The sequence below is a fragment of the Lithobates pipiens genome, unplaced genomic scaffold (genome assembly GCF_037356315.1).
Source record: "Lithobates pipiens isolate NorthernLeopardFrog02 unplaced genomic scaffold, aLitPip1_a1.2 Scaffold_8, whole genome shotgun sequence".
In the NCBI taxonomy this organism is placed as follows: domain Eukaryota; kingdom Metazoa; phylum Chordata; class Amphibia; order Anura; family Ranidae; genus Lithobates; species Lithobates pipiens.
Genome location: NW_027507903.1, coordinates 75178704 through 75190922, shown reverse-complemented (window position 1 = coordinate 75190922; position 12219 = coordinate 75178704). Strand labels below are relative to the sequence as shown.

The 12219-nt window shown below is 40.6% G+C and overlaps 1 protein-coding gene across 1 annotated transcript in view; it reads left to right on the top strand.

Annotated features, from left to right (window-relative positions):
• The window catches only part of ATOSA (atos homolog A), a 116501-nt gene extending 109667 nt beyond the window's left edge, over positions 1-6834 (top strand). Inside the window, exons 11-12 of the mRNA XM_077468348.1 lie at positions 3466-3659; positions 6272-6834. Coding sequence (XP_077324474.1) covers positions 3466-3659; positions 6272-6425 — 348 coding nt within the window. The 3' untranslated portion in view covers positions 6426-6834. The remainder of the gene's footprint in view (positions 1-3465; positions 3660-6271) is intronic.
• The last annotated feature ends 5385 nt before the right edge of the window (positions 6835-12219 follow it).

The following is a 12219-nucleotide window of genomic DNA, read 5'->3' as shown; positions in this document are numbered from 1 at the left end:
TTTGAGACACATCTTTTTGAACGCAGGGTAGGCTTCAGAGAGGAAAATTTTTACAGGTTTGTTCCTTGGAAAAACCCTGAACAAATGCAGCCAGAACAATTGGATAACCATTCTTTTAAAGTTCAGATATATACCTACTTAACCAAGTTTTCCAGCACATTCACGGCTAGACTCTAAATATAGTCACATATAAACTGGTCATACATTATACAATTTTCTTGTACAATTTTCCTTAAGATTTACCAAAACCATACAATGAGGTCAAACCTAAACACTTTCTATTTGTATGTAATCAGGCAGGCCCTTGCACTACATGGTTGAAGGTAAATGTAATACGAAAATTTAAAGTGTGGGAAACACCTCATCATACCAGGAGTAAAATATGATGGTTGCAGTATTCTGCTTTGGGACTGCTATTGATTAACAAGAGTTTACTATTTTGTTAAAGAAAACCTGTGCTGAAAAAACGATATTAGGCTGCAAATTACTGACCTTCTCAGTACTTTGAGCCCCCTGACCTGGACCTCCAATAAAGAACGCACACTTGGACCATGAACTGAACTGATATAATTGGATCAGCATAAAGGCTGAGTATCTAGAATTTTCAGAACAGTAATTCCAGGCTACATTTTTAGAATATATAAGTATAAAAAAAAAAAAGTAATCTTCAAAGAACATAAAGAATGCCTAATGGAGTGTCTAAGATCAAAAGATGCACCACAAGGATCCAGTCAAAGCCCTGATCTCACTATTAGGCATGTAAAGGCTTGTACACACTATAAGAAAATCAGGTGAATGTTTTCTTCCAGAGAAGTTTCGTACGATTTTCATATAGTGTGTACACAACTTTCAACAACCGACTCCGAATTTTCTTTTACGAAAATTTCCCAAGGGACAAACTACAGAATTTTTCTCGCTCGGGAACAAAACAAACAATTTTCTTTTAATGTGTACCATTTTCATACAAGAAAAATCAGAAAAGAGCGACTGCGCATGATCAGAAACGATAAACGACAAAAAAAGAAAGAGTAAGAATTTTAGCAGACTAAATCTCCAGTATATTTTAGTCTACTAAAATTAATTTTAGTAATCGAAAATCTAATAGTTGTAAATAAATTGTCTAATAGGTGTAAACATTTCTGTACAATTTCCAGACTCATTATATACTGCTGGAGTGAAAAATCGAATATGTTATTATTTATGATATTGAGATATGAACATGCACTACAGACCAGTGTTCATTTTGAAGTCAAATTTCAATTTAGTTTTAGTCTAAAGCCTCGTACACACTATTGGATTTTCGGCAGGGAATTGTGTGATGACAGACTGTTGGCCTAAAATCCGACCGTTGGTATGCTCTATCAGACAATTGTTGTACAACTTTCCGCCAACAAATGTTGGCTGGCAGGCTAGTAAATTTTTGGCGGACAACGGTCTGATGTCAGATTTTCCTGTCGTCTGTACACAAGTCCGTCAAAAGTTGAAAGTACAAACACGCATGCTAAGAATCAATGCTCACCAAGCACGACATTAGCAGAAGGTGCCCAAAGGGTGGCGCTCAAGAGCTAAAATTCCTCGTATTTCGTGTTTATTGGCCAACAACTGTGTAGCGTTTGTATGCAAGATAAGTTCCTGGCACACGCCCTTTGGACAAAAGTCTGATGCTTTGTTGGCCAACAATCTGATCGTGTGTACGAGGCTTTAGTCTTTTGACTAAAATGGCATTTTAGTTTTAGTCATCTCAATTGTTTGTCGTGTTTTATTAGACTAAAATAGTATTCATTTAGTTAACTAAAATATTTTAGTAATTTTAGTCAAGGAAATTAACACTGCAATGAACTCGAACAACACATAAAGCTGTAAATATGTTTCTGATTTTCAAAAATAACAGTTTCCATGATTCAAAATACAATTTTAACAGGACAGAAAAAATATATTGAGCATATATTTTTTTCTTTTATTTTTTCTGAATGAGGGAGAATTGATAAAGTCTGAATACTTGTGCAAGTAAAACAATATAGTGTAATAACAAGTGTGTGTGTGTGTGTGTGTGTTGTTGTGCTTGGTTGCATTAAAGCTGAAGTTTAGTTATTTACAATCATTGAAAAATGTCCCATATGCTGGTTGCTGCTATTGGGTTGAGATCTTCTGTCCTCTGCAGAACTCTGTAGCACGTAACCCCCGAAGGAGCGGCTGATTTTAATGGGCTTACCGTTACCTTCTCTCGCCCCCGCTCCTCGTGTCTAGGGGTTTCCTGTGGTAGATGGCCCTGAAACTTGAGAGACTGACGATAGATCCGCTCAAAGGGTTTTTTTTTTTTTTTTTTGTTGCAAAAACGAAGTTAACAGTCTCTAGTATAGGATCAGAGGGTTAGATGAAAAGTCCAGGTACACTCAGTGTCAAAGTCAGTAATAAAGAACTTTCTTACTTTGAATAAATCCAGAGAATAGCCATTCACAGCTGGATGTTCGCTCCAGTTGGATAGTCCCTCTGTCACAAGGCCTAGCAGCCAACAGGGTGCTTAAATCAGGAACAAGTCTCTGCTACAGACTGTTGTAGAACATGTAGGAATAAGTCTCTGCCACAGACTTTGTTGTAGAACATGAACAAGGAAACTAGAAAACTTGTAGAACACTGGCGTGGTACCAGTATCTTGCAGCCGGTCTGGTAAAACCCGCGAGATTGGATTCCCTTAGGTCCTTCAGCTTTACCAGGCTCTTGCTAAGAAGCCAACCCTTGTGTGGCCTTCTTCTGAAGAGTCCTTCCCTGGATAACTACAAAGTTGCTGGGCCTCTCCACAACCTGATGGCACCGGACCACTTCCAAATCCTTTCCTTGCCTCGGGCTAGCCAGCCCCGAGACATAAAGTCAGGTGTATCCGCACCCCAGGCCACAGGCATCCTGGAGGCTGGTCATGAGGACCGGGACCATGGAGTCAGAACATACTTCTGGACCGGAACCCTGAACCATGTGAAATCCATATCTTAAGTACCCTCTCCCAGAAAGCACAGCAAGAGTGACACTCCAACCGGGCTGGCTCAGAGAGAAAGTAACCTTAAAGCACCCAACCATACTGTGTTTCCATGCCTGCCAGAAGAGACAGCGCCCCCTATGGCCAGGCTGAACACCATATAGTCCAGTCAGACTGATGCTGAGGTCAAAATTTATAATAATTATATGCAGTTCAGGTGTAACGTTAAATTTCAAAAATGCATAGCGTATGCTCTTCAGGAGCCGGCGCTACACAGGAGTATCCAGGGGCAGAGCGAGGACTGAAGATTTCAACCTAACACAGCAGTTACCAGCACATGGTATGCTTTTTGTTCATTAAAAGTACAATTTCTGGTGTTTAAGTGACTTTTTAAATTTTTTTATACTTCAGCTTTAAATGGTACAATATTTCATTTTTGTAAAATAAATCCTTTAAGTTTTAATATGTGGTGTTTTTTTTTTTTTTTTTTTTAGACCTTATTTAATCCAAACAAGACTGTGGTGAAGATGTTTGTGGTGAAATATGACTTGCAAGACATGCCAGCCAATCACCAGACATTCCTCAGACAAAGAACATTTTCTGTTCCTGCAAATCGTGATAAGGGGACAAACCTTGAGAAAAACGTAAAGACACAAGAGCGGACATTACGTTACCTCATCCATCTGAGGTATTTTCCCTTATTTACTTTGTACATTTTTGAGAAAGTTTAATGCGTACTACCAATTACTACCAATTACTGTTATAAAAAAGGTGAGACCGGGTTCACATATATGTGCGAGGCTAGTGTAAGTGCAATTTGTCAGTCCGGTGCCGTTTCGTTCACCGATTCAGGTGCAAATTTTCAAGTGTATGACACTGAAAACTGCAATTTTGAAAGAGGAGGAAACCTGTCCTATGACTTGTTTGAGGCCTTATGCTGAGAACACGCTGCAGGACATTGGAAGCGCAGCACTGTGCTCTGCTTTTTATAAATAGAAATGTAAAATGCAGGGCAGTGTTGAGTATTTCCAGCAATGTGCTACAGAGTGCACAGTCAGGAAAATGCATCTCATTTAACAGGTCTCCTAACTTCCATGGTGGGTGTCATATCCTCTTTTTAATGACTATGGCTGTGGCCTTGTTGAGAGGATGGTCAAGACACAGGTCAGGAATCCTGGAAGTCACAAGTACCTCTCTGAGTTCTAGTTTACAACATTCGCTCTTCTCTTCCTAGACCAGCTTTGCTTTGGTATATTAGGATTCTTCCAGACATTGTTGAGGGTTCCTTGAGCAGTTCCTGCCTCTCAAGAAGGTAACCACTGACCCCAATAATATTTTTAGCTTACAGTGGGGAAAACAATTATCCAATTCCCTGCAGAAGAAACAAGGGTCTATAATTTTTATCATAGGTGTATTTTAAATGATAGAGATAGAATATCAACCAAAAATCCAGAAAAAAAAAAACACATGATACAAATGTTATATAAGTTTATAGTTCAGTGAATAAAATATGTATTTGATCCCCAAGCAAAAAATGACTTAGTACTTGGTGGAAAAACCCTTGTTGGCAAGCGCAGAGGTAAGACGTTTCTTAGGTTGGTTACCAGGTTTGCACACATCTCAGGAGGGATTTTGGTCCACTCTTTACAGATCTTCGATAAATCCTTCAGGTTTCTTGGCTGTCACTTGGCAACTTGAATTTTCAGCTCCCTCCATACATTTTCTATAGGATTCAGGTCTGGAGATGTGCTTCTACTTGAGCCACTCTTTTGTTGCCTTGGCGGTATGTTTTGGGTCGTTGTCATGCTGGAAGACCCATCCACAACCCGTCATCGGTGTTCTGGCTGAGGGAAAAAGGTTCTCATCCCAGATTTTACAATACGTGGCCCTGTCCATTGGCCCCTCAATGCGGCAGTGTTGGTCTGTATCTTTAGCAGAGAAACGGCCCCAAAGCATAATGTTTCCACCTCTGAGCTTGACTGTAGGGATGGTGTTCTTAGGGTCATGATCAGCATTCTTCTTCCTCTAAACATGGCAAGTAAAATTAATGCCAAAGAGCTAAATTTTGGTCTCTTCTGACCATAACACTTTCTTCCAATCCTCCTCTAAATCATTTAAATGTTCATTGGCAAACTTCAGACTGGCCTTTACATGTTCCTTCTTAAGGAGGGGGGCCTTGTGGGTGCTGCAGAATTTTAATCCATGGCAACACATTGAATTACCAATGGTTTGTTTGGTGACACTTGGCCCAACTGCCTTGTTATCATTTACAAGCTCCTCCCATGTAGTTCTGGGCTGTCCCTCACTTTTCTTATGATCATCCTTACCGCATGAGACAAAATCTTGCATGAAGCTCCAGACCGAGGGCGATTTATGGTTGTTTTGTATTTCTTCCATTTGCGAATAATTTCAGTTGTCTCCTTCACGCCAAGTTTCTTGCTGATGATCTTGTAGCCCATTCCAGCCTTGTGCAGGTCTACAATCGTGTCCCTGATGTCCTTTGACAGCTCTTTGTTCTTGCCCATAAAGGTGAGGTTTGAATGGAAGAAAGTGATTCTGTGGACAAGTGTCTTTTATACAAATAAGTCATTAGGGGCACCACAGGATTAATCTGTGTACCACAAGACATACTGTAGCCAGTCTGCGGGAGCCAGAATTATTGTTGGTTGGTTGGGGATCAAATACTTATTTTACTCACTGAACTGCAACTCAATTTATAACATTTGTATCGTGTGTTTTTTTTGCATTTTTGGTTGATATTCTGTCTCTATCTTTTAAAATACACATATGATGACCATTAAAGAACCTTTATTTCTTTGTAAGTGGACAAACGTACAAAATTTGCAGGGGATCAAATCATTTTTCCCACTGTATCTATAAGGAGGGATTCTTCCCAATGACTGCAAATGTAAGGAGCATTCTTCCCACTTTCCATCACACAAATGTATTGTGAGCTGTAGATATACCCTGTTTCCCCTAAAATAAGACCTAGCCTGATTGTCTGTGTTGGCTGCAATATAAGCTCTACCACCCAAATAAGCCCTACCCTGAAAAGAAGACCTACAAGGACTTTAACTAGGGCTTATTTGGGGGGGGGGGGGGGTAGGGCTTTTATTGCAGCTATCACCGACAATCACACTAGGTCTTATTTTATGGGAAACAGGGTAGTTATTATTAGTAGGGGTTCCCTGAGACCACAAAGGGTTCCTCAGCGTTAAAAAAAAAAAAAAAAAAAAAAGTTTGAGAAAGTCTGGACGATACAATTGCCTGGTGATTCTAATTATTCCATTTGCCTTTCAGGTTCCAGAGTTCTAAGTCAGGAAAGATCTACCTCCATAGAGATGTGCGGCTTCTCTTCTCTCGGAAGTCCATGGAAGTTGACAGTGGGGCAGCATATGAACTGAAATCTTACATAGAAACTCCAACAAACCCTCAGTTTTCACCCAGATGCTGAGCTATCGGCCAAGAAGATCTTTGGCTAGATTCAAAGAAAGAAAAGGCTTGATTATACATTGAACAGAGACTTTGGTGTGAATGAACATGACGAAAGACATGGACAAGCTCCAGAGATTTTCCTTCAGTATGTTCTGTGTATTTCATGTAGACTGGAAACAAATAGAAAGTCCTAATCCATTTTTTTTCTACTATAATACATCTTGATTAGGTGTGTGCTGCATTAGCAATCCATGTTAGTTTAGTGTTTACACATTTTATTTTATTTTGTTTATTTAATATTTAATGTTTCAGTTACTACACAGTGATTGTTTGTCTTTGTGTTCTAATGTAGCACAAGGCCTATGTAAAATCATATAATGTATTTTTGACAGTAATATTGAAATCTAAAAATATATACAAATCTTTAATTCAGTGTGAGATTTTTTTAAGCAACATTAGACTTTATAAAATGGACCTACTCTATAGTTTTGGAGAATGTTGATCAACACCCTAGCTTGAGTCATACCTGTCGTTAAAGCAGGTAGTACAGTTGTGAATGGTAAAAAAAAAAAAGGAAAAATACCTTTTCCCATGCAAGTTAATGTCCTAACATGCTGCCACCCCACATCCTAGCACATTATGAAAGGCTTGCCTTAAAATAAATGCCTCCAGCCCCACTGCTGGAGCTTCCGTCTTCACCTAGTCTTCCTTTTTGGCTTTGAGGGCTCCTGCCCCTTAAATGGCCGAGCTGCGATGATGTCACTCCTGTCTACAATAGTAGAAACTGCACACTGAATGGATGGTGCAGTTCTACTATCGTGTCAGCCAGTTGATTCCATACTAAAAAAAATTTCCTTATAATTGCTCAGAGGATGGCTACTTCATTTAGATCAGGGGTGGCCCACCAGTGGCCCGGGGGCCACATGTGGCCCGCGGAGCCCTTTGATGTGGCCCGCGACCTCCTGCTCTGGAATGGCAGGTTAGCAAGCCCAGATCACAGGTTGCCGACCCGTCATACCACATCATCTGTGTTGGGAATGAAGCTGGTGGTAGAGGAAGAAAATGGCTACAGAGCAGAGCCCATAAGCTGATGCTTCCTGTATAGCGCCGGATTTTGCCACAGGCAGAGTCTATGGCAAAGTTCAGTTAACCCACAGGGATAGACACAGGTGCACTACGCTGTACCTGCGGTGTGGGTAATCATCAGCGTGAAAGCAGTTTAGGCCCTTTTCACACGATCGGCCCTACCCAATCGCACCCTCAATTCACCTCTACAGAGCAGCAGATGTAAACAGACTTTTGTCCGTTTCCTCCCGCCTGCCTCCAATCCAGTCCTAAAAATCCGGGGAAAAAAAATAGAAGGGAGTTCACCCCCTTCCATCTAGGTGGATCGGATTGGAGGGCCTGTAGAGCAGCCGTGACCTGTCATCCGCCCATTGTGGCCCGTGACTGGTTACCAAGTTGCTTAAGTGGCCCTCGCTCTTAAAAAGTTTGAGAACCCCTGATTTAGATGTTTTGCAAACTTTAGCACAGAAGGTGATATGCAGCTGACATTAGCCATTAGGGTAACGACAAACAAAAGTTGTGGAGCCACCAACTGGTTTCTTCTGGATTTTCCTGACACTGTACCTGCCCCTCTTGGTGTTTTTATGACTTTCCCACTCCTATCATGGTCTCCTATAATGTAAAATTACAAAAAGCAGCAGGAAGAGTTGGACCTATTGCACCTTGCGCACTGCTCTTATATTCAGAATCCTGTTAAGATGGCAAACCAATCGCAAATCTGGGTTGAAAGCATGGGTTACATCCAAATCCATTAAAGCTGAAGTTTAAGTATGGAATTTTTTGCATAGTTACAATGGCCCAACTTGAAACAATATATTTCCCAAAGAGTTCAGTGTTCTCTGATTGGTGCAGATCATAACATCAACTCCTTACCTATTCATCTTATCCAATCTAAAAAAACTCTCTGAATTAATTGAGAAAATGTTTAGCATTCGCTGAATGGCACCTGTGTTGAGTGAGTGACCTCCTGTGTTTACAAATGCAGCAGGGCAGCTGTTTGGCATGGAACTTGGAAGCTAGTGGCCACTACTACAGTGATTTCCAGCTACCACAGGGATCCCACATACATAGAAACTCATTTTTTAAGGGTCAAAGATGACCCTGGAAAGCAATCAAGGGGAGGTCAACCACGGTGTAAATATAAAGCTTTATTGGTGAAGTACAAATAACTGGTCACTCCAAGCAGGGCAGTACAACCACTCCCTGATTAGGTGACATTCATGCAATGGCAATAATTCATGAATAAATAAATACACTGTAACTAAACAACGTTGTCACAATTAATCTGCTCACAGTAGCCAGATCAAGAGAAGTATGCATCAGGGAAGGATGCATTAAGTTAGGTCAGGAAAGGGAGAGTAGGTTTGGTTAGGTCAGGTCAGGAAAAGGGGGCAAAAAAGGATAAGTGCACTAATCTTTTAACTTTTCTGATAATATTGAAAGAAGACCTCTCCTGTTTACTCAACCTTCATATTAAAGGCCCATTGGGAGTGGGTCAGGGCCACGTTCTACTTTTATAGCAAATTATAAGATTTGCATGAAGTTTAGTTGCCTGCATCCCTAGCTATTTTGAATGTTCTGGCACGCAATGTCTATTTTCCATCATATGCATACTTTAAATTGCATGTGTTTTTGATGGTTTTACTGTAAGGCCTCATTCACACTGGATTTATATGCAAGGTGTCAAGAATCCAGATTTGCATGCGGCTGGAGTCACAGGTGGATGCAGATGGTGGGATGCAGATGGTTGCAGGTGCTCAGCCTGTGCAAAGAAATGACAGGCTGACTGTGGCTGCAGTCCACTGGTGTTTTAGATGTAGTTGTGCACATGGAGTGGGTACCTGTGGTTAGGGACAGATGGTTGTCTCAAGACACAAGCTGTTTAGGTCCAAGGGAGATTCTCTGTCCCTAACCACAGTGTTGGATTACATCCAAAACTACTGTGGCCGCTGTCAGCCTGTCATTTGTTTTGAACAAGCGAAGGGGTCTGCAACTATTCTTGTCCTGTGTATCCAGCTGCAGGATTCTTGCTGCACCTCACACATCTATCCTCCATGTCAATGAGGCATAAAAGTCCAGCAATCACCAACAATTTTAGGTTTTAAGACTCTCAAAGGGTCACCTACATTTTTATATTCTAGCCAGAGTTTTTCTAGATCTCCTCAGGACTGCTGTGCAGGTCTTTGCTGGGTTTTCTAAGGCAGGCCATAGATGAATCGATTTTATTTCTGTGGTGAAAGGAAAGAAAACCACTTGATTTCTTCTATCAGCAAAGTTCGTATTGATGTGGGAATGCCTCCTGCAGTGCTATTGTATTCTGCCAGCAGGGGGCGCAGTGAGCCTTCCTGGCCAGCAGAATACAATGATTACTGCTAGCGGCTATATCCACTGGCAGTAATCAATGTAGAAAAAGCCAACAGGTTGGATCGGCTTTGGTACAAGCAGCCTTGCCTATGCATGGATCTAAATTCGGTCAGTCCCTACTGAACCGACCTAATCCATGTATGGCTGGCTTTAGTCTTCTGATGACTGTGAAGCCACAGTCCTTTCAAAACATATGCATTGTAAGCCTATCCAAACAGAAAAAAACAGCGCCAACCTAAGTGCAGTATAATAAAACACAGGTATTTATTCACAAGGTAATCCACTCACTCTCTATTGGAGTAAATCAGGCACATCATTTATATGGTCATCAGGTACATCACAGGGTTCCCAGTGGGAAGCTGTCATCTTTGGCTGTGGATTCTCGTCCGGTGGCAACGGTGGTTCCCAGCGTCTCTGGCTCGGTATCGCAGCATCATGGGGGGTCAGCTGATGGATCGTTCGGGGGTCGCGCTGTGATGACGTCGTTGCGCATGCGTTCGGAGCATGCGTGCTCCTTTATCAGGCAACTATCGCCTTCCATATTTTTTATTTGACTACAGCTAAATGAAGTACAATTTATTATTCTTAAATGGTGTACTACAAAATGTCATAAAATAGGATTTTTTTTAAACTTTCTGTTCAGAGCTGAATAAGATCACCACAATGAGACTCTACACAAAGCATTCTTATGTACATGTAATATACCAGCCAGGTTTCTGTAATAACTTTAAGTAAACACAGTAGTATCTTACAAGACTATAGGTACTTTCTTTGCTGTAATTGGGGTGGAACCACAAATAAAGGAAAACCCCTGTTTTACAGCTAGGAATTTACAGGGCACATACCAAATAAATGAACTCCATTAGTAAATACACAAACACGGGTCCTCTGAATGTAGTTCTCCCTTTTCTCTGTATCCTGTGAGTAAACTGCAGCGATCTAATATGAGTGACTGCAGATAACCAAAATACTCTTCCATGGCTTTTAATGGTAAAGCTGCTTAGATTTCTAAATATAGTCTATTGACAATATTAAATCAGTTTCTAAAGCTAGGAGGGTTAGTAATGAGATCTAAATTGGACTCAGAATACTTTAGTGTGTGCCTGCCTGGCTAAAGGGCCCATAATTATGGATGTTTAAGTTTTGCTTATGATGTGTTGGTGAATCAATTAGGTATCTGGAACTCCATGTTGGATTTTATGGAGCTGGTTTTATTGGATCTTATGGTTACTGCTGTTTTTGTTTTTAGTTTTTTTTTTTGCAATATTTTTATTCTTAGGGATAGGGTTCCAATTCGACATAGTCGGTTCACAGCCAATGTGAGGGTTGTGGTTTTGTCAAATTTATGGTGAAATTCGCCAGAAAGTTTTACTGGATCCCCCTAACCTTTCGAATGTGGCCATCGGAGCTACGATGGCCAGTAATGAGGGCTTTACTATGAAAGGTTGGGTTTCCAGAAACCATTTGTCAATGTGTGTTTGGAGTAGTTTAGGGAGAGTTAATTACTATACTATGCTAAGTATAACTGTAGATTGCAGTGTGGTGGGCTACATATTCTTGTATACTCCCACCACCCAGCCCCCCCCCCCCTCCCCCACCTTGTTTATAGTTCAGAGACCAACAATCAATTTTAAGACTGCTTTATTGTCTAACAACTGTAGTTCTCATTTAGCAAATCTAATCATATACTTATTGCTGACACAGCCAAAGTTTCTCTTTGCAGCACATCACTACATACTAGTACAGTCAAGTAGTGCTCATTAAAGCACTATACTATATATGTATCCTCGTATTGCTATGGCTGTTATTAAATATATGCAAATTTCTTTAATAAAAATGTCAGACAGGCCTAAAGTGAGACGCAGAGGAATAAGGGGCAAGCAGGTAGGATAAAGGGGAGGTGAGTCCGCACTAACTAGAGCTGGGGTACATCTGTCTTTTCTATCTCAGAGTGAATGTTCTATACAGCTACAACATATGTAAGAAGAAAGTCAGTGGCAGAAAAAGCCTTCCTCTTCTTCCTCCTCCCAAGTCAGTTGTCAGCAACTGCTGATAATTAGACATGAGCGTTTCGTCCCAAATTAAACTTCGGATGAATTTTCATTATTTGGAAATTCAGATGTATCCAAATTTTCTAATTCGAATAGTACCGAATTTAAACGTATTCAAATTCAGACGAAATTCAAATCTTTTTCGAATTCAAAATATTTTCGCGCTCAAATAGTTTTCCAATTTCCAAAGAGAATTAAATAAAATGGAAAATAAAGGAATAGAAAAAGAAAATATTTCTCATTTGTACATTGACAGACACAGAGCTTCTTAATTCAGAACCCTAGGGACATCCCAAAGCAGTGCCAAACATGAGGGATGGGACAGTGAAAAAT